At 29.0% G+C, this 26,368-nt stretch overlaps 6 protein-coding genes across 15 annotated transcripts; 3 read left to right on the forward strand and 3 right to left on the reverse strand.

Moving 5' to 3' along the window:
• Positions 1-304: 304 nt before the first annotated feature.
• vib (phosphatidylinositol transfer protein vib) lies at positions 305-3,152 on the reverse strand. The gene is made up of 8 exons (XM_035096763.1): positions 3,047-3,152; positions 2,797-2,898; positions 2,433-2,713; positions 1,702-1,732; positions 1,160-1,423; positions 1,000-1,077; positions 542-922; positions 305-460 (listed from the first exon to the last, which is right to left on the reverse strand). The coding sequence occupies exons 3-8, from the start codon at positions 2,447-2,449 to the stop codon at positions 416-418; spliced, it is 816 nt and encodes a 271-aa protein (XP_034952654.1). The 5' UTR covers positions 2,450-2,713; positions 2,797-2,898; positions 3,047-3,152; the 3' UTR covers positions 305-415.
• A 473-nt stretch (positions 3,153-3,625) lies between these two features.
• On the forward strand, positions 3,626-8,379 carry POSH (Plenty of SH3s). 8 transcript variants are annotated; one of them, XM_035096741.1, is made up of 10 exons: positions 3,626-3,845; positions 3,957-4,951; positions 5,027-5,141; positions 5,226-5,324; positions 5,394-6,579; positions 6,659-6,831; positions 6,907-7,058; positions 7,351-7,512; positions 7,757-7,870; positions 7,947-8,379. In XM_035096741.1, exons 2-10 carry the CDS (start codon positions 4,494-4,496, stop codon positions 8,128-8,130), a joined length of 2,643 nt encoding a protein of 880 aa, XP_034952632.1. In that variant the 5' UTR covers positions 3,626-3,845; positions 3,957-4,493; the 3' UTR covers positions 8,131-8,379. The 8 variants fall into 8 exon arrangements, with proteins under 8 accessions (XP_034952632.1, XP_034952631.1, XP_034952634.1 ...); XM_035096740.1 differs by having other exon boundaries at positions 3,626-4,951; XM_035096743.1 differs by having other exon boundaries at positions 3,626-4,951; positions 7,962-8,379.
• A 2,885-nt stretch (positions 8,380-11,264) lies between these two features.
• On the forward strand, positions 11,265-13,720 carry l(2)k09913 (lethal (2) k09913). Of its 2 annotated transcripts, none has more exons than XM_035096664.1 (6): positions 11,265-11,682; positions 12,159-12,282; positions 12,344-12,616; positions 12,697-12,965; positions 13,040-13,217; positions 13,291-13,720. In XM_035096664.1, the coding sequence occupies exons 2-6, from the start codon at positions 12,190-12,192 to the stop codon at positions 13,429-13,431; spliced, it is 954 nt and encodes a 317-aa protein (XP_034952555.1). In that variant the 5' UTR covers positions 11,265-11,682; positions 12,159-12,189; the 3' UTR covers positions 13,432-13,720. The 2 variants fall into 2 exon arrangements, with proteins under 2 accessions (XP_034952555.1, XP_034952556.1); XM_035096665.1 differs by lacking the exon at positions 11,265-11,682 and adding an exon at positions 11,913-12,068.
• On the reverse strand, positions 13,648-15,536 carry Dbp45A (putative ATP-dependent RNA helicase Dbp45A). The gene is made up of 4 exons (XM_035096663.1): positions 15,317-15,536; positions 15,056-15,249; positions 14,105-14,978; positions 13,648-14,028 (listed from the first exon to the last, which is right to left on the reverse strand). Exons 1-4 carry the CDS (start codon positions 15,387-15,389, stop codon positions 13,763-13,765), a joined length of 1,407 nt encoding a protein of 468 aa, XP_034952554.1. The 5' UTR covers positions 15,390-15,536; the 3' UTR covers positions 13,648-13,762.
• A 1,348-nt stretch (positions 15,537-16,884) lies between these two features.
• Hmt4-20 (Histone methyltransferase 4-20) lies at positions 16,885-21,869 on the reverse strand. Of its 2 annotated transcripts, none has more exons than XM_035096662.1 (4): positions 21,407-21,869; positions 20,538-20,760; positions 19,789-20,444; positions 16,885-19,724 (listed from the first exon to the last, which is right to left on the reverse strand). In XM_035096662.1, the coding sequence occupies exons 2-4, from the start codon at positions 20,750-20,752 to the stop codon at positions 17,455-17,457; spliced, it is 3,141 nt and encodes a 1,046-aa protein (XP_034952553.1). In that variant the 5' UTR covers positions 20,753-20,760; positions 21,407-21,869; the 3' UTR covers positions 16,885-17,454. The 2 variants fall into 2 exon arrangements, with proteins under 2 accessions (XP_034952553.1, XP_034952552.1); XM_035096661.1 differs by having other exon boundaries at positions 17,328-19,724; positions 20,538-20,771.
• A 998-nt stretch (positions 21,870-22,867) lies between these two features.
• On the forward strand, positions 22,868-26,322 carry ADD1 (ADD domain-containing protein 1). The gene is made up of 4 exons (XM_035096732.1): positions 22,868-23,315; positions 23,397-23,486; positions 23,577-23,976; positions 24,046-26,322. The coding sequence occupies exons 1-4, from the start codon at positions 23,249-23,251 to the stop codon at positions 26,045-26,047; spliced, it is 2,559 nt and encodes an 852-aa protein (XP_034952623.1). The 5' UTR covers positions 22,868-23,248; the 3' UTR covers positions 26,048-26,322.
• Positions 26,323-26,368: the final 46 nt, after the last annotated feature.

Here is a 26,368-nt window from a genome sequence, read left to right on the forward strand (position 1 = left end):
CTAAATTGAATTGCAAGTGAATTAATTTATTTACTTTATATTCTTATTAGCATTATTCATAAAACATTTCTTATATTTTGTTTATAAGATTTTTCTCCAACCTTTTTACAATTAATATGAATTAATATTATGTCTTGACTGCAAATATATTTATTTAATACATTCTCATACTAAAAATAAATTAAAATAAGTAATTGGAATAGATACTGAATTTAAAATGAATTGGAGAAAATTGATTTCAACTGAAAGAATCATTTTATAATAGGATAAAGATTCCCTGTTTTGAATAGCTATTTTTTTTACATTTTCTTTCTCTCCTCCTACTTTTATAATTTTAGAATATTTGCCTAGTATTGTTATTAAGGAAAATTGATTGAAATTTATTTAACAATAGCCAGACACTTTGAAAAGAAGTTCATTCATCGGCTCGCATACCTCGTACTTCTCCTTCATGTCTTTGCTGTATTAAACAGAAAAAAAAAATTTTCATTACTAAAAAGAATCAATAAACATATACAATAAATTTTATAATATTCCTTACTCTATCAAGTTCTTCTTTTGTATTGTCTTCGATTGCTCGAATGTCTTCCATTGTAAGTCCATACCAACGATCCATCCAGCAAAAGACTTGCCGATGAAAATTGGTAAAAAGACGCCTTTCAGCTTTCTGAATAAAATGTTCAACCCGTGTTTGTAGTCCAAACCACTTGAATTCACATGTAACAAGTTTATAACACGTCATTACTGGTGTCACATTATTTTTCCAGTCTTTGCCGACCAGCGGACCACGACCAGTTTTCTGTGACTTAAATTTAGTTGGATCTTCATCTTCTTTGTAATCTGCACTAGCAATAGGATCATTGGCAATATCTATATGAACAACTTCTCGAATTTTCAGCTTATCAGCTGGTAATTCATGAACCTACAAAAGCAAAGTACACAATTAATAAAAGTTAAATGATAATAGAATTGCAGAAAGAAAAAAACTGTTTTATGTACATTATGTTGATTGCCAACATCACCAATATGAAATGATTCTATCATAATAATAAAATTATCCTTCATGTAACCTGGATTCTGTAAAATAAAATAAAATATAATTATTTCAATGAATATCATTGTTATAAATATTTATATTATTTATAAAAATAATACGAACGGTTATAACTGTCTTGCAGTATGGATAGGCATTCCATGCTTCTTCATGGATTTCTAATGAATTCTTTGGTAAAAGCAAACGTATAAACGCTGGTACTTTACTAGCTAGATGGTAAATTTTATAGGTGTACTGTCCTGAGGAGTATTTGCCTCCCAAGAGGGGATGATCCGTGAATGGTTCATTTTTTAGTACCTCAATACCTTCTCCACCGCCTGTGTTATTTTTACTTGCTTCTGCTACTGAATAGAGTTGAGCCACTTGATACTAAAAAAAAATATGATAATAATGTCATAAAATCGATTAATTATATTTCAGCATGATTTTTCTTTTTTATACTCATGGTGTTTAAAAGTCTCATAAAAGTATCTATTTGATACTCAAATTATCTAGTATTAATTTAAATGATAGAGTAGGAAATGATAGATAAATAGTGCAATGTCACTAAAAGCAATCTCTATCAATTTTTTTTTCGTTTTGGATCCTTGTATTTAAAGACACGCGAAATGACTAATTGCACCTTATGTTTAAGATGCATGACGTACCTCTTCAACCGTAAGTGGCAGAGTGACACGGCTGTAACAAGAAAAAATTTATTGGATTATTAAATATAAGAAGAATCTTCATCTTAAAATCAATATTTTTAAACAATAGGATTATAATTATTACGAAGTATCATTTAAAGACCTCGATGTAGAACATTAGGTCTCTGTTGTCGGCATTGTCCTCGACAACTTGACGTGTAAAGTAATAGTCACATTGGCAGATCGCCGGGCGCCAATTGTAAGTCAAACTAAAAATCGATAACGCGTCATAAGGATAATATAACTAGATATTATAATGCGAATTTTTTTTTTTATATAAAAAGTAGGCATTTTATTTTCATTTCATGGCCTTCTTTTATTGACGAGGAATTTTGTAAGATTTCATTTTAAAGATAAGATGACTATAAAGAGAAAAGGGAAAAGAAATTTTAGACTACTGGTGGCAGAATGAGGAAGCCAAAACGGGGGGATGACGAAGGCCAACCCCTCCGACACAGTATCCATTGAAGATTTACAATATGATGGTAGTCCTTCAATATCTCAAAAAGAGATTTTTTTTCAAGTTCAATTGTGCTTACGCGGGAGAACTCAAGGTAGACATTTGACGGTACGTGTCCGGAAGTCTCCTTCTAATTCCCAATAAATCATATTCAATCTATCTATCTCACTCTCACTAAATCTTTGTTAAAATTAGAAAAATTATAATTATATTATGTATAAATACCACTCACAATTCTTTGATGAGCATCTTCAGTTGATGGAACACATGAACTAAAGTCAATTCAATGTATTTATTCCTTTTTACTGGCCAGCTGAATATAATCGGCCACACAGTACCACGACTACACCACCCTCGTCGACCTTCCGTAAATTCACACTGGCACGGCCTCGACTTGATCGCTTTTATCTACCTTCGGGACCGCAGTGGAGTACTCACACAACCTTATTCATTAGACCCCGTGTGCCGAGTATAACTGATACTGATCCCGGAATATGCGTTGGTATCTAGAGACTAAACAAAACCGCGCCAATTAAATCGCTATAATTAAATTCGTTTATTAACGACTAATAAATGACACTTAAATAATTAAATACCCGTTTTTAAAGCATATCTTGCGTGATAGTATTTTTCAGCTCCGCGTGCTTGATGACGCTAAGACGCTACACGTTCTTGGTAAAATTATAATATTTTAACCACTGTAAAAATTTAAATTTTATTATTAAAATAATTATTTTTTCTTATTCGTTAATTTATGTTTTAAAATTATATTATTTTCTAATTCTTAATTTTATTAATTTTCTTTTATAATTATTTAATTCAGTAATTGTATTGACAAACAAATACCTTACAACACTCACGTACACTTGTCACTAAAGTTTACATAATTGCTGTTAGAGGCGTTAGTTGTATATTTTGACTAATAGGATTTGAGAGTTTGCAAATACTCCAAATGGCAACATTAGAAAATAAAAATCTCTACTAAATGAGAAACGGTGTGAAAATGTATAAGGCCCAAGTTCACCATTAGCAAACTGCCAACTTCTGCCAGACGTTGGTACCAATCCAAATAAATAAAAAATTAAAGAGCCTGATCGTAACATACATAACCTAAAATTTGTTATAAAAAAGTAATGCAAAGTTATTGTGCAATTCGTGTAAAAACAGGTAATTATAAATTAAATAAATTATTAAGATGTTGTTAATATTTAAATAAGTTCTTTAATTTTTAATTTATTTGGGTTGGTACCAGTATCTGGCAGAAGTTGGCAGCTGTGATTAGCAGTTTGCTAATGGTGAACTTGGGCCTAAAACATCATACGGAAACAATGTATTTCCATAGTAATTTTTGTTTTCTAATGTTTTTCCTAGGGGAACGAGTGTTTTCATATTCAAATAATATTCAGTGGCAACCCTTATACAGCAGCCATTATTTAAATAACCAATAGCATCTTTTCTTAGAGTTGACGCCTATTTCATAGAAATCAACATGTTAAATTAAAGGACAGCACCAGTCCGAAGTAAGAGCGAATGAAAAGAAGCATAGAGCCGGAAATGGCGGAGCGTGATTGATTCTTTTAATTTTTATACGTTATAAATTGTGTATTATCACTAGTCTCTGAAATACTCAAGTATTGTAATAATGGTATTGAATATGTGAATTTTTTTGTTTATATTTTATCAATATTTTGAAAATATTATATTACTTTACAAAATGGCTTTCATGTTAATTCAAATTATATTTTCTAACTAACAGTGTGTTAACTCAATCACTATTGAAGGATATTTTTTACACAAAAATATTCATTTTTGAATTCCGTACTGATTTAATGATAAATAAAACAATTATTAAAGATGAAAGAAAAATAAAAGATATACATATTATGATATGGAGAAGCGAAATGGAACATCAGCCTCGTGGGGGCCTAGAAACAGAGCGCCACGATTTTTTTTTTGGGTAATAACGACCGCCTTCGTGTGCATTTAGCGAAAGTGATGAGAGTGATTGTGTGATGAAGTTCTCAGAAATTAGAAAAAAGTAAAAATGACTAAAGAAGCTCATCAAGTGTCTATAATAGTCTACTCTACATCAATACTTATATCAAATAATAATTGTTTAGATATTTTAGACTATGCTAAACTATGATGAACTCAACTTAAACTAAATCTCGTGTTATTGCATCAAACATGTATTTATTCTAATCATGTTTTGCATCTATTGACTGTGGATATTTGAATTTTCATTCAATAAAATCAGTTTTAAAGATCAATATTCAATAAAAAAATCAACACGATGGATGAATGTATGCTTAATGATTTACTGGAGTGTTCCGTTTGTCTTGAAAGACTGGATACATCAAGCAAAGTTCTACCCTGTCAACATACATTCTGTAAAAAGTGTTTAGAAGAAATAGTTAGCACACATCGTGAGTTACGATGTCCCGAATGTCGAATTTTGGTTGATGCTAAAGTGGACGATCTACCACCAAATGTTTTATTAATGAGAATTCTAGAGGGAATGAAAAATGCAACACCAAAAAGCTCTAAACCATATTCGAGGTCTACTTCAGGGCCTTATCGATATTTTGGTGCACAACAAATAACATCAGCACCTGCTGTTAATACAAACGTTACTCCAGTAGTTCTTTCAGCTGATCCTGCCCGACATGCAAATACCTCAGCGAAGCAGGTGCACCTACATAATCAACCTTATGGTCGAGCAATATATGATTATGTATCTAAAGTTCCTGGGTAAATAATTAATTAATTTTATTCTTATTATTTTTCAAAGAGTCATTATAATAATGATGATAATATTATTTCCAGGGATTTGAGCTTTAACAAAGGGGATATTGTTATTTTAAGGAAAAAAATTGATAACAATTGGTATCTTGGTGAATGTGGGGCAAATCATGGTGTATTTCCATTATCTTATGTACAGGTAATTTATGTTGCAAATAATTTATATCTTTTATATCATTGAATAAAGTTTACAAAAGCTAATGAAAATAAACTTATATTATAGGTGATGACTCCGTTGCCTCCGCATGTTCCTCAATGTAAAGCATTGTATGATTTTAGAATGACTAATGATGAAGAAGATGGTTGTCTCACATTTAATAAGGTAAATAAACATCGATATCCTGTTAAATAAAATTTTTAATAATTTTACTAATAATATTTGTCTTTTTAGGGTGAGATCATTAGTGTTATACGAAGAGTCGACGAGAACTGGGCTGAAGGGAAACTTTTAGACCGAATCGGTATCTTTCCATTGGCGTTTGTTGAATTAAATAGTGTTGCACGGGCTCTTATGAAACTATCAACAAATGTACAACCAGGCCCATCCCGTGTAGCTCCACCAACACCAACAAATGAAGAGACAACACCTCTCATTCCTACAGATCATTCACGTAACGTCCAAACAACGAGTCAACCTCGACCACAGGCAACTCCAACAGCCACTCTACCTGTCTCAGATTCTAGTTCAACTGTTTCATCAGGTGGAAGTTCTACAACTACAACTCCAAATACTCCTAATAGTTCTACAAATTCGAGTAGTTCAAGTACTGCTCCAAGTAGTCCAAGCAGTCCAGCTACTTCACCATCAGCAGTTGGTGGTAGACACAGCGTTAAACGTCATAGTTTTACTGCAGTAAATACGGGACATCATCCTCATCCACATCATAGACATAGTGCTGAAATACTTAGCCCTCCGGCTGTTGATTCATCATCTTTAAATACTGGAAATGTTAGTGTAACTGCTGAAGTTTTTTCGCCATCACAAACAACTGCTCCAGAACACAGTTTACGTCATCGTAGAAGTGGTAGTAGTGATTTAGTTTTAGCTCAACCTTCATCGAGTTTACCATCATCAAATTCAACTACTAATTTGCCTGCGGCATATGTAGCGCTTTATCCATATAAACCTCAAAAAGCTGATGAACTTGAGCTCCGTAAAGGTGGTATTTACATGGTAACTGAACGTTGCCAAGATGGATGGTTCAAAGGAACTTCTAACCGTACTCAAAAGTGTGGTGTTTTCCCCGGAAATTATGTTACACCTGCTAAATGTCAACGAGGAATCTGCCGTGTATCTTCAACGGGTACTCATCAGACTTCAACTTTAACCACTGCACAAACAAGTGATCCTAGAATTACTGTTACGTATACTAAAAATAAAGGAACATCTCCACAGCCATACAGTCCAAGATCTCTTCCACCTCCTGAACTGCCACCTCGAGCTATCAGCCCTTCACCAGCCGTTTCTGCATCTTGGCATGGTCAGGGCCAAGGTCAAAGTCCTCCACGTATTTCTGAACCCGTTACTGCCAATCCTCTTGGACGTAGTCAAAGTGCAGTTATGTCTCCAAATATTGGTAAGTTTGTTCTTTGTTTGTTAATTATAGAAAAAAAAACATAATTCTTGAAATGATATTAGAAAAATTTATCTTCTAGCTTCTCCCGGAAAAACAATGTTATCTCCACCTACTAGTGCAATTGCACCTGCAATCACTAGTTCAGATATAAATCGAAGTCCATGCAACACTTTACGAATTACCGGAGGTGTTACACCACCTCCAAATACCTCAGCTGCTACTTCAACTGCGAAACCTAACGAAAAAGTAAAGGTTTATTATCAGTTTATTATTTAAACATTTTAATAAAGATTGAAAAGATGAATAATAATATTATTTTTTTTTTAGACGAAAGAAAAAAAAGAAAAAGGTGTTTCTCTCATGCGTCGATTGACAAATATTAAAAAATCAAAATCTCCACCGCCTGCTACTTATTCCATAGACAATCCAGTCTTTGAAGATGGAAATTTTGTAGCATCTGGAGATGCTGTTCATGTCCGGTAAATACTTAATTAATTGTATTTGTATTAAATGTAAAAGAAATTGATCTTAGTTGTTTTGTGTTTGATCTGTGTTGTAAAAATCAAAGTGAGCACGTTTTGTGTTTAGAATTTATATTTATCACAGTTTTTATTGTGATGTTAGATTTATTTAATTAATCCTGCATCACTAACGAAGTCCCTTGACCACTAATTCATAATCATTTTGGAGGGGTCAATATTAAAATAACTAGCAAGGTAATGTAATGCTATTTATATTCTAATATAAACTTGGTAATGGGTGCGAGATCAGATCGGGATCCTGCCCGAGTCAATTGCTACAGGTTGGATCAAGTCAACAGGAAACATCAAATAATCAACGATTATATCCCAGCACTGTTCAAGGCACATTCACAACATCCCAGAGGGTAAAACATAAGGAACGACCCTCATTACCTATTTCTTTTCTTCAGAGGTTAGTCTATGCTTATAGGTTTTTTTTTACTTAACTATAAATTCAATTGCTTTAAGTGCATTTATCAATGTGATTAAATATGTGTGTTGATTTATTTAGTGTTTGCACGATGAGCTTCTGCTCTAATTGCATATATTGCTTGTTGAAGTATGTTGATTAACAAGTCACGTTTACATAATATAAGGAAAGATAAATTTTTCTTCCTCAATAGTGTTTATTCAATTAAAGCAACATCATTTTTCAGATCAAGTGATGCAGGTGGAGTTGTGGCTGCTTCAGCAAATCATCATCGGAAGAGTAATTCTTTAGATGCTGGTATGGGAAAGCAAAGTAAACAACCACCAGTGATACGTGAAAGGTTTGTTTAATCTCTTATACTTATGTTTAAGAGACTGAACAATTTTATAAAAGTTTCCTAATAAATCATTTAATAGAGACCGTGTCAATAGATTTCGTTGCATTGTACCGTATCCACCAAACAGTGAATTCGAGCTTGAACTTAGAGTTGGAGATATCATTCATGTTCACAAAAAACGCGATGATGGATGGTATAAAGGAACTCAACAACGTACGGGACGCACTGGTCTGTTTCCGGCGAGTTTTGTCGAAGCTTTCTGAGATACAACACAAGGTCGTCTCGTCTTGGAGACTTGTATTTAATTCAAGTATTTTAAGAAGAGACAACCTGACATTTTGTCAATCTTTTTGTCTTATAAAAAAAAAATTATTATTTATCATGATAATTGATAAACTTTTTTGGGTGATATAGAAATGAATAGAGATTATGAAAAAATGATTGCCCTAATAACAACTCTAGTAAGTAGAGTAAAAAAATTGAAATATTTGCTCGTAAATATTAAATCTGTGTGCAATATTCATTACTGCCATCAATGTACTGAAAATTTGTATATCATTAACAAACAAAAACAAAACTAAAAGAAAACATAATAGTAAAATCAGCCGTTTCCTAAAAATAATCTATTATAGTTATTATTAAAAATTATAAATTCAAAAAGTTTAAGGATTCGATATAAATTTAAAATTTATGAAACAATGTGTACCAATAAGACTAATTTTATTGAGACTTACAACTACCATTTTACAAATAAGAGGTAGATAACAAATAATGCTTTTCGGTTTGTTTTTTATGTTGCGTTTTAATTGGAAATGACTGATGTAATAGTGTTATTACAAGAATTTATTATTCTTCATTTAATATTTCATTTTTTTTTCGCATCATTCTTAGCATCTATTTAATTTTCATTTTATTTTCTATTTTATATATATATATATATATATATATTTTTAAAATTTTATATTATTATTTTAAATAATAATTAACTCTATAAGAGATAAATAGAAAATTTTTTTACATTTTTTTCTTACTTTTTTAAATTTTATTATTATAGACAATATTATGAATATCATATAGCACGAATAATTAATGACAAAAATAATTAAATAGAATACTTGTATGCTATGTTTATTATTTACGTGCTTCCAGTGTTCAATAGATCAGTATTCGAATAAGAATTTCATCAAGTACGTATTAATTATTGTGTTAAACAGTCGTTTGCTAAAATTGCGTATATTGAAATTTTTTTTATTCCAATCATTATTATCTAATAATTGAATAATATACAATTTATTTTACTAATAATATTAACACGATAGTATTGCGTACTTATCAATGAAACGCACTCATGTATATTATTAATTAGTTTAATAAAATAATATAGCACAAACAACAAATTTGTTGTTACATATATATATATATATATAATTATATATATGTCATACAATAGCATATTCAATTACTTCAAAATGATCACTTGTACCTAAAGCTTTTGACAATGTGTCTTTAGTAGAAGACTGCAAAAGCTGATAAAATAATATTTGTTATATAACAGTATACTAATTATAATAGAATGAATCAATGGTGAATAATTGATCAACTGAATTTTCATTTTTTGATTGAATAATATATCTGATCCGTACATTTTATCATTATTATATTACAGTAAAAATAATGTTTGAACAAGACACTATGTAAACATTAAATGAAATTTGTTTGTGTGTTAGACAAACGGAGGTATTGTTAAACCAACTAATCTTGAATTAGATAGTTGATGAAAATTGATCATAACTTACACTGCTTAAAAGTATACGTAAAATTGAAACCACATAATTTCATATTTTAATAATAGAATTTTGGCTCTTTAAAGATTAATTCAAGTAACAAAATGTAAGCACAACATTTTAAAAATATTTTACTGAGTTTCTTGAAATATTGATAGCACTGATTTCAAGTTTTCACAAAGTTAATGTATTATTAACGTCTCTTTAATCTTATCGTACACTAATTGTTACTTTTATGATATCTGAAAAGAGTTAACAATAATTCTTTTTTATCTTGTCTTGGATTATACATTTATACATTCATTTTGTATAATTGTAGATCAATAAGTCGCATAATATAAATGAATCTGTAAAGAAAAATAACTAAATAATTGTGTATATTAACGCACAAATAGATGTTTGCATCTTGAAAATGTTTCTTTCAAATACGCAGAATATTGCAATTTATTAATTGTAGCCACAATGTAGAATACACTCATCTTACACGTAAAATATCCCTCTGATATCATTTTAAAAATATTCTATTTCTTCATTTTTTATTCAATTAAAAGAAAATATCAATAACTGTTCTGACTAATTTATTCTGTATTGTACATTATTTTAGGAATCATAAAGAAATATTAATTTAATCAATAGAATGATTATTACTGCCTTTAATTAAATATTTTATAATCAATAATGAAGACTTATTTTTAATATAATTTATTATAAATTGTCAAATGGAATTTTTGTAAATTCATGCCTATTATTTGGATGAAATTGTATGATTTTTAATTAATTAATCATTTTTAAAAATTTTCACATGCATATATGTACTCTTATAATTATGATTGTCTTTAGAATATTTTAAAATATGAAGACAACATGTCAGAGAAACTATCAGTTACTGCTAACTATATTCTACTCTTAAAAATGAATTGATGATAATCCAACTATGCATCTAAATCTCTAAATGTTGTGCCCAACATAATAATTTACATTTCTAGTATTTAACTAATATACTTAAGTTATTCACATACAAACGAATGTTAATAAACTGATGAGAATGTGAGTGAAACAAATTGTTCAGCTAATTTATTGCCTTTAACTTTTTTTGTATATTAAAATTTTTATGAATATGATATTTTTCCTAACAATAGTTCATGAATTTCCGTTTTAAATACATTACTGATAACTAATTGATTATTAATGTGTATGATATAATGAAAAAATTAATACTCATATGACCAATTAAATTGCAAATTGTCGATTATTTATTTTATTATTAAAAAATTGGCCAATGTCAACTCATTAAATGAATTAATAAAGAATATATTCAATTGCAAAGAAAAAAAAATCAATTTAAAATAATAGTCTTTTTTAATCCAGTACAAAGTACTTGCTTTACTTTATCAGTATTTTTTTATGATAACATTAATTATATGCATTTAATGATACAGGTAATAAACCACAAGTATTAATAAGTCAAGGTTATTAGTTCAATTTTTTTTTAAAAATTAAAAAATCTTAGTGTAATAACAATTTTTATGTTTCTAAACTGATCACATTATGATTTACTTATTTTAATTTTAATATTCATGTGTTTATTAGTTTTAAAATAAATAGTTTCGCGTAATTTTCGAGTAAATACATCCGACATTCATGACAAGCACACAGTTGTTGTATTTGTGATGAATATATAGTTGTGTTACACTCATGTATATTTGTTGTGAGGCTTTCTGATACTTCATTTATTAGCATAAAATGAAATTGTAAACTTTTAAATATAATTAAAGTAATGAAATAAAGCTTTTATTTTGATTGAAAATATTCAATAAATATATTATATTAATGGAGACAAATTTGAAAAATAAATATAAATAAGGTAAATATAGTAAAGCAGAGTTTAATTTCTTTTTTTTATCTTATTTTATTGTCTCGTATTCAGTCTGTGTTTAATACATATGTGGTACTTTCTTGTCACTTTCATGGCCCTTAACAACAGTACACAGGGGCTTTTTTTAGTGGAATAAATACAACTTAATAAATAAAGTAAGTAATACATTTTGACAGTTATTTATTGTTTATTAAAATAGTTTTGGTAAATAGCATTTATTTTTGACAATGTGTTGTTATTATTAATACATAAAATTAATAAATTTTTCGAATGAAGAAGAGCAGTAGAATAAATGAATTGTCACTGTAGCATTAATCAAACATTCGACTTTGACCTGTGCTAATTTTTTTTCACGAATATCGTTCTTGATCAGAATTATTGTACATTATATCGCTTTAAAGATATTGGTCTAAAGAATTTCAATGCTTATTCAGTATTCAGATATTTCATGTTCATGACATCAAAATATAATTTGATTTTTTCAACAGTCGAATTCTAAATTTAAAATTTAGCTTACATTCATTTTGAACATATTTAATTGGTAATAAAGAGAAGTATTTAGATGCCGTTATAATTTGTAAGTGTAATATACTTTGGAGGTAATTTATTCACATCATTAAAACTTTTTCAGAATCTGTTAGATTGCTATTAAAATCTCAAAGATGTCTTTTGCACGAACATTTGTTTTGACTGTAATCAAATGTCGTGTGGCAGCTATTCGTCAATCACCTGGAGTTGGTAGGAAGCAGAATCTAGTAAGTTATATTTTTTAAAAATTGCTTTCAAGATAATAAAGATAATTAATTTTTTATTTAGCTTGTAGGATTTGTGGCATGTAGATTTGCTTCTACTCAGCAAATTACAAAAAATATTGAAGTTATTTGTCAAGATGAAACACCACCGACGTTAGAAAAGCCATTTACTGCTGATAAACCTGTCGATAGACCTCTTCTAGTTCTTATGGAGTGGCTTTTTGCAAAAAAAAAACATGTCATGAAATACGGAAATATATACCTTGATCAAGGTTTCGATGTATTGAGGGTTCATGCAGGTCCATTGGATTTGATATGGCCGGCTAACGGTACTCGAGTAAGTTGCGAATAAAACTTAGATTATTTAATTAAAAAATTATTTATTTTATTGTAATAAAAATTATTTAATTCTTTCAGGTTATTGCAAAAGATTTATTACAATTTTTAGACTCGAATACCGGCTATAATCAAATAATGATCCATGGATTTTCTATCGGTGGTTACATATGTGGAGAACTACTTGATCATGCATATGTTGATCGTGAACGATATAATCGTTTATTTGAAAGAATTGTATGCCAAATATGGGATAGTGCCGCAGATGTTACTGAATTAAGTATTGGAACTTCCAAAGCTGCCTTTCCCAATAATGAAACACTCCAAAAACTTTGTTACAAATATATGGAGTAATATTTTAATTACCTCTAAAATTTTTATTTTATTTTGAAATTAAATTAATCCAGCAATAATATTTTTACAGATTTCATATGAGAGTTTTTTACAAACAAGCAACACAGTATTATTTACGATCAAGTCATCATTTTAATAAAGATCCTTTACGTGCTCCAGCATTATTTTTGGTAAGTAAAAAAGATCCTGTTGGTACAGTTGCTGCAAATGAAAAGGTTCGAACTTCGTGGGCTTCACTTGGAATACAAGTAAGTACATAAAATATGTAATTAAAAAAAATTTAAAGAATTATATTAATAATTAATTGTTTTTTTGTTACAGACACATAGGAAGGTATTCGAAAATTCAGGCCACGTAGGTCATTTTCATAAATATCCAAAAGAATATGTGCACGAAATTTATAACTTTTTAGATAAATTAAAGATGATAAGGAATGAAGAAAAAATTCGTGCTTATATGTAATGCACATATACATAATATGTTTATAATTAATTAAAAAGATTATTATGAGGTTTTTTTTTGTATACTAATCAATGATATGTTATAATATTGTTTATTAAGAACAATTTTGGAAATGCCTTAAATCGGTGCCTTATATTAATCTTTTATTTTTCAATTGAATATATGTGTCTTTCTAAGTAATAATGCAAACATTTGAATTAAGAATATATTATTCTTTATTATTGTTAAATACTTATGTTTACCAATTTTTGATCTTTAAAATAATAAATTATTATTTTTACATTAACTATATAAAAATATTTTAATGTTTTGTTAAGTTTACATAATTGTTCTATTTTATCTCTTCATTCTCATTAACATTTTCCTCATTATTTTGTTCACTATCTACAATATTCTTGGATTTTTTTTTCTCTCTCTTTTTATGTTTCTTTTTTGGAGCAAGAATCGCTTCAATTTCCTCCTCAGTTTTACCTTCCATGATCAATTTTTTCCGTTTATTAATCATTTTCTTTTCATAAAAATCAGTCTCATCTAATTTTATTTCAGCTTCGCGCTTTGTCACTGATATATGCGTAAATATCGTCACTATCTCTTTATCTATGAAAAAGAATTGAATATATTAATACAAAATGAATATTAAAAGCTATAAATTGATTATAAAAAAAATGATTACCATTAACTTTAAACTCTGTAAGTTTTGTTCCAATAGTTTCTTCAATAGTGTGTAATAGTTTAATATCATGAGGAGTTATTAAAGATATTGCCATTCCATTACGGCCAGCTCGAGCAGTTCTACCTACTCGATGAATATATTCTTGTGGAACATTAGGTATAGAATGATTGATAACAAGTTCAACTAACGGTATATCTAAACCTCTAGAAGCTACATCAGTTGCTAGTAAAATTCTTACTAAATTTGATTTAAATTTATTCAAGGCAGCCAGGCGTTCTTTTTGCTTTATCATAGCATGTAAAGCAACATTTTCAAATCCTACTTCATTTAAAGTCATTGATAGTAATTGACAGTTCTTACAAGTATCTGCAAAAATCATGATTAATCCTTGTTCATTCGTACTCCTAAATGTTCTGATCACTTCAACAAGGAAAGCATCACGAATATTTTGTGGACAAAGCACATAATGTTGAGTAAGTTCCCGTACTGTTGCTATTCCAGTATCATCATTTGCTTCAAATTCAAATACCTTATTGGAAGCAACTTCCTTTACTTGAGCTAGAGTATGTGTGATAGTTGCACTAAACAATAAAGATTGACGTTTTTTCGGTAATGCAGAAAAAATTGTCTTTATCTGTTCGTCAAAATGTCCACTTAATAATCTATCTGCTTCATCTAATACTAAAAACTTTATTCTCTGTAAGGAAAAGGTATTACAGCTCTCCAGATGATCAGCTAAACGTCCAGGTGTTGCTATAACGATATTAGGACGATTTGATAATTCTTGTCCTTGAGCTACCATGTCCATACCTCCAACAATTACACATTTTTTTAAATTAATAGGTTTTCCAAATATAGCAAATTGCTCAGCAATCTAAAATGGAAAGTGAAAGTAAGTAACAAACTAAAAAAGAAATAACAAAAAAAGATCTATGATAAGTTGACACCAACTTGAAATGCTAATTCTCTTGTGGGTGTTAAAATGAGTGCAAATATACCATAAGGATCTTCACAAAGTTTCTGTAAAATAGGAAGAGCAAATGCTAAAGTTTTTCCACTTCCAGTTTTTGCACAACCAATGCAATCATATCCCTCTAATATTTTTGGAATACAATTCATTTGAATTGGAGTTGGTTTGCGAATACCTAAAAGAAATATAATATAATTATTACAATAAAAATTTTACATTAACCAAATCATTTTTATATTTACCAATGTTTGCACATTGCTCCACAATCCAAGAATTTAAATGCAAATCCCGGAAACTTTTAACTTCTGCACTCATGGTGTATTTAAAAATTTATATAAACATCAACAACACAATATATGAAATAATAAATTGTTTGTTATTTTTTCTATGTTTATTAAATACTAAAAATGAAATCATAATATTATGTGTTGACATGTGCTTCTGATGCTATAACCTTCTTTTTCTCACGTGTTGGTAGCACTGTATTTATACCACGTGATCAAATATGGTGGCTCCTAACCGGAGGAAATTTTCAAAAATCAATAATGACCAAAGAATACATTGTCTGAAATTATTTATTGTGATATTTTAATTAATAAAAAATAATAATGACCGTGAAGTTTCTTTCATTATTTTGCTGAATTTTTCTTCATTAGCATATAATACAATCGAACGAAGATTATTGTAATTTTATATACGATGAATCATTCAGAAAAATTGTAAAGACAATGAAAAGTATATATCCACAAGAAGCTATAAAATGATCGTACTCGATCATTATATTTTTGTCACAATTTTTCTGACGAGTATAACAATGGATAATTATGTCTTTACATTTAAAAATGATTAATAAAAGATATTGTTTATATTCATTAAATTAATAACGATATTACACATTCCAAATAAAAGTGAATTTATATCAAATTAACAATTAAAAAATTTACTAATGGCAGTGACAGAAAAAATCTAGATTGAATTAGTTTTATTTTAAGCGCAATATTTATAATTTTGCACTTCAACTTCTGATCGTGCCCAAATTTAAAAAAATAATGATTAATAAAATTGACGTTTTAACGTTGAAAAATGTCAAAAAGTCAATGGTTAACTTTTCTTGAATCATAAAAAGAAAATTTTCAACATTTTTAAACAACAAATAATACTTTTTCTAGTTTCCCCCCCCCCATTTTTCTATGATTTTATAAATATATATACGCCAAGTTTTTTTTATCTTACTTTAGCCAATTATTTTCATAGAGATGTAGTTTATTATTAAGACTTACTATTTTGTTTTCATTTATCTTTCTTATTTTTTTCTGCATAGTTAAGATCAATAAATGAATTATGTCAACAATGGACTGATAATTTTCGCCATTTTATCAATAATTTTACAAAAGCTACTATTCGAGATTAACATAAAATACAATGACAATAAATAAATAAAGAAATAATTCATAATGTAATTTTTTTGTTTTTTTTTTTTTTACTTTTATTCTAGAGGAAAAATTTACGCGATTTCAAAGTTCTCAAAAGAATGATCTATCTTTTATAGAATATTAGTATTTCAGTTCTAAAAATTATATTCTAGGGCACATCATCGAAATAGTGTTTTATCATTCATAATTACCTAAAAATTGATGTGATTAATTAATTCTACCCCACTGGCAAAAAGTTATCTTATTCATGATCACTACAAATTTCACTGTTTTAAAATGTAATTTTTCCAACTCATTTACAATAATAATAATAATTAATAATAATAATAATAATAATAATAATAGTAATAATAATATTAATGATAGTAATAATTCAATTATCATATTTGGGAATATATACGTCCGTAAACGAAAAATGAATTTTAAAATTTTTAATGCGCACCATGTGCAGCATAGAATTAATTTGAAATTTAATTTTTCATATTTTAAAATTATTTTCCCTGACTGTAGCGACATTTTTCGTAACGTACTGCATTCTATCGCACTCGTGTTTTAATTTAATTTGTCAGTGTAATTTTACGAGTGTTATTTACAATTATTGCATAATATTTTATTCGCGCATTTATATTATGTTCAATATTTAATGCAGCAAATGATTAATACTAATACGAACTATTTACTTCAACTAATTATCTCATGTTAATACTATATTATTAATATACATAATATGAGTAAGATTTTTCTTTAATTAGTCCTCAATTAAAATAAAGGTCTACAAACGAATGTAAATCTATTGAATGTTCAAATTTAATTTTTTTTTTTTTAACAATTATTTTGGAATTTTTATAAAAAAGAATGTTTATTAATTATTACATTTGCTGCAAAAATTAATAATGATAAATTTGTGATTTTACTGATTATAATTAATTACTTAATGCATTAAATCATTAAGAATGCGGTAAATCAATAGTGTGAGTTTCATTGCCAAAAATCAGTCGAAGTCTTTTCATAGGAGGTGGTGGCGGTGAATCAAGAGTTATTTCGCGTTTCTTATGTCGCCTTTCGCGATCACGAGTTTTATGTTTTTTCTTACGTCTTGTATTTTCTACACCTTCTACTTTGAGTACTTCATACTCCGGTTCAAAACTGTCTTCGCTCAGACTTGTTCCTGATTCAACAACATCATCTAACACTGGGGATCGTTTCATACGTAGTGTAAGTTTTAATCTTCCACCAGGACGGTCTGGTGTTGTCGGACATTCTTTATAAGTTGGCTCACTTTGCCATTGATATTCCGGTAATACAGACTGTTTTCTCGAATTATTGCTGTATTTTAAATTAGACTCACACATATTAAGTGTTTCACATTCTTCTTTAGATACATTTTCTCGCTTTGCAGGCCATGGTTCTTCTCGAACAAGAACTGGGGGTTCATTTTTACTAAAATCGCTACGAGGTTCTTCGGGTTTAGAATTAGAAATTTCAATTACACGATTTTCATTTTTATTGGGTCTAAGTACTTCAACATCCTCGAGATTACTTTCTTTTTCACTGAATTCATAAATATCTCCTTGAATTCCTGAATCATCGTCAGTAGTAGCTCCAACTACAGGTGTCGTAGTGATAATTTTTTTATTATCTCTCCGAGAACTTCTAGTTAATCTTTTATTACATCCTGTTATTTTACTACGACCTTTTTTTGTTCTCTCCTTTTCATCTGTATTTGATAGGTTTTTAGTTTTCTTCGATTTTGTTGTACCACCTCTGTTTGCTCGTTTGTTTTTTCGTCGTGATCGAGAGATTGTTTTCTCTATCATTTCTGATTCATTACCAAATGATCTTTTCAGTGTAAAACTTCTAGTATCTTCAGATTTTTTACTAGTAGATTCATCTTCCAATTTATTCATATCAATGTTTGTTGTATTTAACTCATTTTTTTCACTAAAACCGGAATAAAAATCTTGATTATTATTCTCTCTATTTAAAGCTTTATCTGAAATAACAGTTTCTCGTAATCTTTCTTCTTCTTGTACTGATATTTGTTCTGTACAATCAATCTTCATTCTGGAATCTTTTGAAGTTTTGGGAAAATTAAAATTTTGTTCAGAAAATTCACTTACAACTGGTGCTGTTTTAGCATTCATTTGAGGGAATTCTTCAGTTTGGTTTTCATTCCTTTCATAATTTGTTTTCCTAGGTGTTTCACCGTGTGCTGGAGATTTTCTATGTTCAATATCTCGAGAATCAGATGTTTGAAGAGACTTACGTCGTTTTGATACCCCATTGAATGACGTAAGATTACACCAATGTCCGACATTATTTGTTTGTTGTTGTAAATTATTAATTGTAGATTCAGCTGTTTTCTCTATCTGAACATTTTCTTTAATACTCCCTGGTTTTGTTTCTTCTTTCTCTACAATTGGATAATTATGAACATTAAATTCTTTTTCAGAATTATCCATTTTTGACGGCAAAGTATCATTAAACTCTTTATTTTCAAATAAATTTTTAGCTAAAACAGGATAATTTCGATGTTTTGTACTACTTTCTACAGTGTCAGTGGAATTATGATTATGAGATGATTTTGATGGATTTTCTTTAGTTTCTTCATGAAAACAATTTATTGCCATTTGATCATAACTATCTTTATGATGATTCATTTCTGTATTATGATTATTGTCTGTAAGATGAACTGAAGGTTCATCAACATTTGCACGAGTTCTTTTTGTTTCAGTTCTTTTCTGAAGTCTTGATGCGCGTAAGCTTTGTCCATTTTTAGTATGTCCATTGCTATTATTACTACTAGTAGAATTATTATTATAGAGATGGTTATCGTTATTACTATTATTGTTGTTGCTTTCATTTTTAATAGTTTGTTTATTTCTTAAATTTCTTGTTCCGGGACCAATTATTGAGGACGGATGAGGTCTTGGAGCTTGCGATGAATTAGTACTATCTTCAGGAACTACAGGTTGCTGTTGTGCAATATCTGAAAATCTACAACCTTGAGCAATGAGTAGTTCTGCATCATATTTTGTTAAACCTTTACGTCGTAATTCTTTTATACTCAATGATTGCGGTGCAACTGCTGCATTACCGACAAGCATTGCATTTTTTTCATTCAATGCTCCATCTGCTTGATGTTTCGAAGCTCCAAGTGGCTGCTGACGATGTTTCGTACGATTTATACGATTATCTGTTTCTCTTAGACGATATCCTACAATATTGTCAATTAAAATTTATATTCAGCTTAATTATAAATAATCAAAAATTAAAATTACCTGTTGATAAATCATCACCGGGTTTTTGACTGGCAAATGCACCAGTACCACGTCGTTCACAAGTTTCACACTCACAGAAGCAATTACCATCTCCAAAGAAATCTTCACCATAGAAGCATGTTATTTCCTCACCGACTTCTATGTCTCGAAGTACTTTGACACATGCTGTATCTCGTCCAGTAGCTACAAATTTACAATTAGGACGACAATCATGATTAATGTAAGCTGCTGGTCCAAGCCATAACTGAGCGCAATTTTTGCGACAACTGAACATAACGGAGAAATCATTTTTTCCGGGATGCAACAACGCTGCCTCCTCTTTTTCACTAAGCTCAGCAATGCAACCAACAAGACATGGAATTTTATCATGCTTCAGCCATTTACGTGTTGCGCATATTTTAGCGCCTTTCTGACCTTCCAATGAATACCTATAACAGGGTTCAATAGCAAATCCAGAATCCTTATCAAAAACTCTCAAATAACGATAAACATGCTTCTGTAGATTAATCTGTTGTTGTTTAGATTTCGTGTGTGGTAATCTTGCACCCCAGTCACCACTCATTAATTTTTTATAAGTTTTCTCATAATTCTGAGTTTGAATGAAATCTGTTATTATTTTGCGGAGCTCATCCTTGTTAACTTTAAGTGGCCTATATCTATATTTACAAACAAAATAAAAGTTATATTATTAAAATATTGGAATATATTTTCATAATAGAACATCTTCTAAGATGATAACAAATGTGCACCTGATATTCATTTTATGTGTAACAAAACCCAAATATGGGTCTAATACAAGAGAAGTGGCAAGATCATCATTATCACACAGTTCTTTGGGCGTCATGCCGCCGGTGCCACCGCTAACTTCATTCGGCTGCATCTTGTTTCCTACCGACCCTCCCAATCTCCTCTCCTGCTTCCGCGCTGCAGCTGACCCCTGAACTGACAGACAATCCACCACCATTCTGCAACCTTTACACTCACTGAAATTAATTTAAATTATTCGATTTATTTCCATTTATTAACTGTCTTTTTGATTACATTTGTATTTAATATTTCCATATTAAATATTTAATATCAATCATAATATACGATTGCGTTTTACTATCAACAACGCTGTATCGTGCCAACAAAATTTTAATTAAACAGCAACTCTATTTACATCCTTACGTCAATGTTGAAAGAATTGTTTTTTATATTTTTTTATTGACATCATTGATGTTTATTCTTTAAATCACTTAACAATAATCATCAATATAATTCAAATAAATCGAATCAAAAAGGAATGACCAAGTAAATTGATATTTGGAATGAAAAAAAAATGATGTATTAAACAGTTGATAATTAAAGACAATTTAAAAAATTAAAAAATCGTATACTTGAGGTGGTAATATAAACAAAAAATTGTTTTAAATTTATAAAGCAAATAAATAGTAAAATTTGACAATTTGACACGAAAGTCAGACGACCATGCCTCAAAATGCTAATGGCCGCTCAGAAACTAGTATATAATCATGGGTCAAGTTTTAATAATATCAATTGTAGCCTATTCGACAATCTTCTTGAGATAAATCCGTAGCTAATCAAAAGCTCATTATTTGTAGATTATTTAGCTTACCATAAAGTGTTACTCCTCACAGAGGAGCTCCCACATTTCGCTGTAAATCCTTCACTTTTTCAGGGTGTAAAGAAGACGCGCTCCGATCTATCATGGCAGATTGATCGAAACATGCACACTCTAAATATTTATCTAATAATATTATTATTTTGAATATCTTCGTTAAGATAATAACAAATTAAAATTTTTATTCACAATTATTTTTCTAATTAACTTTAATGCTCTCAATTTTTGTAGGTTTTACAATTTTCAACAAGAAAATACACCATTGAGAACTATATGAAATCGCGTACGTCATGCCTATTTCTCTCAGGAACATGATAATCTGGGGAGTTTTTTTGTGAAGATTTTATTCAAGATATTCATTGTATAATTATTTGTCAAGATTTTTGATACCTTTTTTTCTTTAAACTTAATAATGGTTAAAATAATTACACCAGTTAATTTATAATAAAAATAACTTATATGTCGTAATAATGTTGAAGATACTTTTGGAGTACTTGTTATAGGGAATTATTTTTTTATTATTTTACAGCTTTTACGATGGTTTCCCTGGGTTACTATGACGACCATTTGGCATTTTGCGTGACACGTTGCTTAGCAACGTATTCTTTAGCGTCAAAATAAAATTTTGTCAGTTATTTAATTTTACATTGTTAAATGCAATGTATAAATTCTTGTTTTCACTTTTTTATAATTAAAATTAAACTTTATTTATTATTAAGTAGGAGAAAGTCAATTTTTAAAAATAACCTCTAAAATCACATATTTATTTAACTTTTAAAAAATAGAAAAATAATTCAAAATAAAATCACACAATTAGCAAATGCAATCATAGCAATGATAAATGAAAAATTTATTAATAATAAATATTTTTATAAAGTTATTGTAAGGCTGGACTGTAGACAGATTTTCCCCTTCAAAGTCTTTATGTAATTTGCCATTACAAATAACGTCGTTAAAAATGAATGATTTTTTTCAGTTTCAGTCCGAAATGGAAGCTTATTTCATTCTGTATGTCTTTCTACACGAGTATGAGCGATTTAATTTTTTTATTATAATAGAAAATCAAAATAAAATATGCATTTCGAATTCAGTAGATTTTGAGGTGTCATGGCGGCTCTCGCTATCATCAGCCCACCGCTTGGAAAACAATTCATTTTTTGATAACCAATAGATGCAGTATTAATCAAGTCATTATTGTAACCCTGTAAATGATGAATATTATAAACCTTCTATATTATGAAAATGTATAAAAACAGTAGTAATTAAAAAAATATGTACAAATCAATTGATCTTCAATACATTTTGTTTACATCAGCAATTGTGGTTGGATATTACAGGTTATGTTTTCATTTAACGACGTGGTTTGTCAACAAAAATTGCATAGGGACTTTTTAGAAGAAAATCTGTCTACAGTCCAGCCTGGAATAGAGAGCGACACAATTCAAAGATGGAGAAGTGAAGACACACACAGTGACAACTGTTGGTCAATTTTGTATTCTTTGTTGCAGATATTATAGTGGTTATGACGTGAATATTGCATAAACACTGAAAATTGTATGTAGTCCTTAAAAGTCTTTGGGATTTTACTGGAAATGTGGTCAGTGTGCTTACAAAACTAGTCTGGTTCATATATTGTATATAGCATTGAAGACGTGATAAACAGATAGATGTTCTCAACTTTGAATTTATCAATACAAAAAATGTACGCATTGAGCAATATGCCGCACACCCTTGATTTATAAATGGAGTCGAAAATTCTGCTGTAAAGAAGTAGAACTATCAGATGGTGTTTTGGACCATCTTATAGATGTAATAAAAAAAATCATTCATTACGGAATGGATATTTCCAGTTTGCTTGAAGTCCAAGTTAGAGAAATTCCGCCATTGGCAACTTCGATTTCAGGTTATATGTGTAGACATACATTTTTTTATTTGGTGAAAATTTAACATTTTTGACTAATTTTATTTTTTATTCAATTGAAAGACACTACAACAAAGGCACCAGTAAGTTTGAAGCCTTCTCAAATAATTAGCCATGATGAAACTGTGTTCTTTAACAAATTATTCGGAAATGGTAACAACAATAAATACAAATCATTTATTTGTTTATATTTACTCAAAGTTTGTTATTGAACGAAATGTATATATTGTTTTTCATGTACAGATATTGCTCAAGTACGGTTTCGACGGCTTCATTGCACAGCCTGTGATGCACATATTGGATCAGCACCATTTGATGCCGAAAATATGCATGAACATCCTATATTAAAAACACTCCTTTGCTCATCATGCCGAATTTTTTATGGTGACGGAGAATTTGAACAAGGAGATGATGCTACTGATATGTTTTGTCGTTGGTGTGCCAATGGTGGAAATCTTTATTGCTGTTCTTATTGTAGCAATACATTTTGCGATAAATGTATAAAACGTAACTTTGATTCGGTGATACGTAAAAAAATAGAAGCTGATGAAAAGTGGAAATGTTTTGTTTGTGATCCAAAAGACTTATATGTTCATAGAGCTGTTTGTAGAGCTTTGTTAGAGCACGTTAGGACATTAGCTAGGTAAAAAAATTTTTAATTACAATCATTCTTTTATCATTGAGCTCAATCATAAATAATAAAATTTTCTAGGATATTTATGACAGATCGTTCAATGTCTCAACAAGAAATAGAAACAAGAATGGAGTTAGATGATAGTCAATGTTGTCTTGGTCGAAATTTTAAGCGTAAACGTCACAATTCCGATTCAAATGATGAGGACAACGATTTTGATGATGATGATTATAATGATGAGGATTATGATGAAAATTATGAATCTAGATCGAGAAAAAGAAATAAAAATGGATCTCGAAAACGACGTAAATCATCATCATCATCTATAGCAAAAGAAAAACCACAAGCTACAGTAAATGGTACATCGAGATTTATTCCAATTGCACCAAAATATATTATACAAGATGTAATATCCACTGGAAAGGATAAATCTGATGAACAAGATTTACGAGCTCCATTATTATGTGAACAAACAATGATTGAATGTGAAAATCAAACTGTTACTCCACAAGGTATCGTTGTACCCGTTACTAAATATGTACGATCAAAAATTCCTGATTCCATTTTAAACAACACTGCTATTTCTCTTAATCCAATACCAAAACAAAATATTATTCATACAACACAAAGCCATAGTAGGCCAATAGCAATACGTCCTTTACACAAAGTCAATTCGATTCCTTCTGGAGCTAAAATTCATAGATTACCAACAAATACTATAAATGCTAATTCAATAGTAGCCATTCCTGCAGGAACACCTATTATAACGATGGATACATCTAAAAGCACAACATCTAATAGCACAACATCACAATCTGGAAATTATTTAAGATGTAAAGATTTAACTAAAAGTCTAAATGTAATAAATATTGATAGCGATTCAGAAGAAACAACGATAGTAAGACCATCGAATCCACTACAAATTGAAAATGATGCAAATGAAAATTCTGAATTAGTTGAAAAAAGTGCTAAATCGTTAACATCTTCAAGAACAATTAATTTTCAAGAAGCAATTGATCATCCTTTAAAAAAAATTGACGATCTACTTCAAGTATTTCGTAAACAATTAGAATTAGATTTTGAAACAATGGAGCGTACTCCAGGCGATGATGTTGTAGATAATCGTCAAAAAATCAAAATTATTAATGAAAATATTGAAAAGATTGTTAATGAATTGACAGCCTTTAATAATGTTATGGTTTCGAAATTTAAACCATGGAAAAAAGCCCATGAAAATGGAGAAACATTCGATGATTCTACAGAAATGATAGTTTTAAATAAACATGAACGATCTAGTAAATTTACGACTTTAGACATGGAGTGTGTAAGAGACTCTGAACCAGATGAAGAATATGAAGATGATAATGATATGGATATTAATTCTTTATTAGTTTTCTCTCAAAAAATAAACAAAATAATTGATATTAAAGATTTTATTAGTCAAGGAACTTTGGCAAGAATTGAAACTGAAGATAAAGCCATTCAATGTTATGATATTCCTAAAGAAGTTGATTTTGATAAGTCAATTGGTTATTCTTTACTAATGAAGGCAGATTATAATGATAAAGAAAATACAGAAATTTATAAACCAGTAATTATTCATGATAAAAATTTTGGAAAATATGAAGAGCAATTTATCTTCTATTTACAACATCTTGAAGATCGTAAGAATTTATGTGATGATGAAAATCCTGAAGAAATGAAAGAATTAGTTGATTTAATTGACACAGATTTAGAAAAGAATAATCTAATGAAAAAACTAAATAGTGATAAATTAATTTCTACGACAAAAGTAACGAAGATTATTTCTTCAGATAATTTAAATGATAATAATGAAAATTCATCAATTAATAAAAATATTAATATTTGTAATGAAAATGAAAAAATTTTATCTGAAAAACAATTAAAGGACTCTACAGAAATAATAAGACGAAGAAGACGAAAAGATAGTCATGAAGTTAAAGATAATGATGAGATTGTAATCGCAGTAAATTCTTTAATTGATGAAGAGGATTGTGTTAATCGTTGCAATAATTGGGAAAACTTATCGAATGATGATGAATGTACTATCTTGGACTAAACAATTGTACTAATTCAATTTTTTTTTATAATAATTATATTTATTACATTTATAATTTTTAGAGCTATTTATGATACAAAAAATAGTGTTATAAAAAAAAACCAAGTTTATAAATACACTCTAATAATTGGAGGAAAAATTTTAATGTAATATTCCTTGAATAAAAATACAATCCATTTTGGATTAATTAAAAAATGCTAAATAAATACTGATATTAATAACTATAATTAATACTGAATTTAAATAAATAGGTTCAAAAACTCGAATGCGTTAAAAAAATGGACATATTTAGTATATTTTTTTTAAACATAGGTTGAATAA

The sequence above is a fragment of the Chelonus insularis genome, unplaced genomic scaffold (genome assembly GCF_013357705.1).
Source record: "Chelonus insularis isolate UGA/USDA-ARS -01 unplaced genomic scaffold, ASM1335770v1 contig_145_pilon, whole genome shotgun sequence".
NCBI lineage: Eukaryota > Metazoa > Arthropoda > Insecta > Hymenoptera > Braconidae > Chelonus > Chelonus insularis.

What these genes read in the sequence shown, in the direction of transcription:
- vib (XM_035096763.1), bottom strand. An exon ending in ACTGCAAGACAGTTATAACC is followed by an intron (nt 1,078 to 1,159) that starts GTTCGTATTATT and finishes TTTATTTTACAG; the next exon opens with AATCCAGGTTACATGAAGGA. An exon ending in CAAAAGAAGAACTTGATAGA is followed by an intron (nt 461 to 541) that starts GTAAGGAATATT and finishes TGTTTAATACAG; the next exon opens with CAAAGACATGAAGGAGAAGT.
- POSH (XM_035096740.1), top strand. Translation starts at nt 4,494, where the DNA reads ATGGATGAATGTATGCTTAATGATTTACTGGAGTGTTCCGTTTGTCTT. An exon ending in TTCCATTATCTTATGTACAG is followed by an intron (nt 5,142 to 5,225) that starts GTAATTTATGTT and finishes CTTATATTATAG; the next exon opens with GTGATGACTCCGTTGCCTCC. An exon ending in CCTATTTCTTTTCTTCAGAG is followed by an intron (nt 7,513 to 7,756) that starts GTTAGTCTATGC and finishes ATCATTTTTCAG; the next exon opens with ATCAAGTGATGCAGGTGGAG.
- Dbp45A (XM_035096663.1), bottom strand. Translation starts at nt 15,389, where the DNA reads ATGAGTGCAGAAGTTAAAAGTTTCCGGGATTTGCATTTAAATTCTTGG. An exon ending in CAAGAGAATTAGCATTTCAA is followed by an intron (nt 14,979 to 15,055) that starts GTTGGTGTCAAC and finishes TTTCCATTTTAG; the next exon opens with ATTGCTGAGCAATTTGCTAT. An exon ending in TACAGAGTTTAAAGTTAATG is followed by an intron (nt 14,029 to 14,104) that starts GTAATCATTTTT and finishes TCTTTTTCATAG; the next exon opens with ATAAAGAGATAGTGACGATA.
- Hmt4-20 (XM_035096662.1), bottom strand. Translation starts at nt 20,752, where the DNA reads ATGGTGGTGGATTGTCTGTCAGTTCAGGGGTCAGCTGCAGCGCGGAAG. An exon ending in ACACATAAAATGAATATCAG is followed by an intron (nt 20,445 to 20,537) that starts GTGCACATTTGT and finishes TTGTAAATATAG; the next exon opens with ATATAGGCCACTTAAAGTTA. An exon ending in CGGTGATGATTTATCAACAG is followed by an intron (nt 19,725 to 19,788) that starts GTAATTTTAATT and finishes ACAATATTGTAG; the next exon opens with GATATCGTCTAAGAGAAACA.
- ADD1 (XM_035096732.1), top strand. Translation starts at nt 23,249, where the DNA reads ATGGATATTTCCAGTTTGCTTGAAGTCCAAGTTAGAGAAATTCCGCCA. An exon ending in TAACAAATTATTCGGAAATG is followed by an intron (nt 23,487 to 23,576) that starts GTAACAACAATA and finishes TTTCATGTACAG; the next exon opens with ATATTGCTCAAGTACGGTTT. An exon ending in CACGTTAGGACATTAGCTAG is followed by an intron (nt 23,977 to 24,045) that starts GTAAAAAAATTT and finishes AAAATTTTCTAG; the next exon opens with GATATTTATGACAGATCGTT.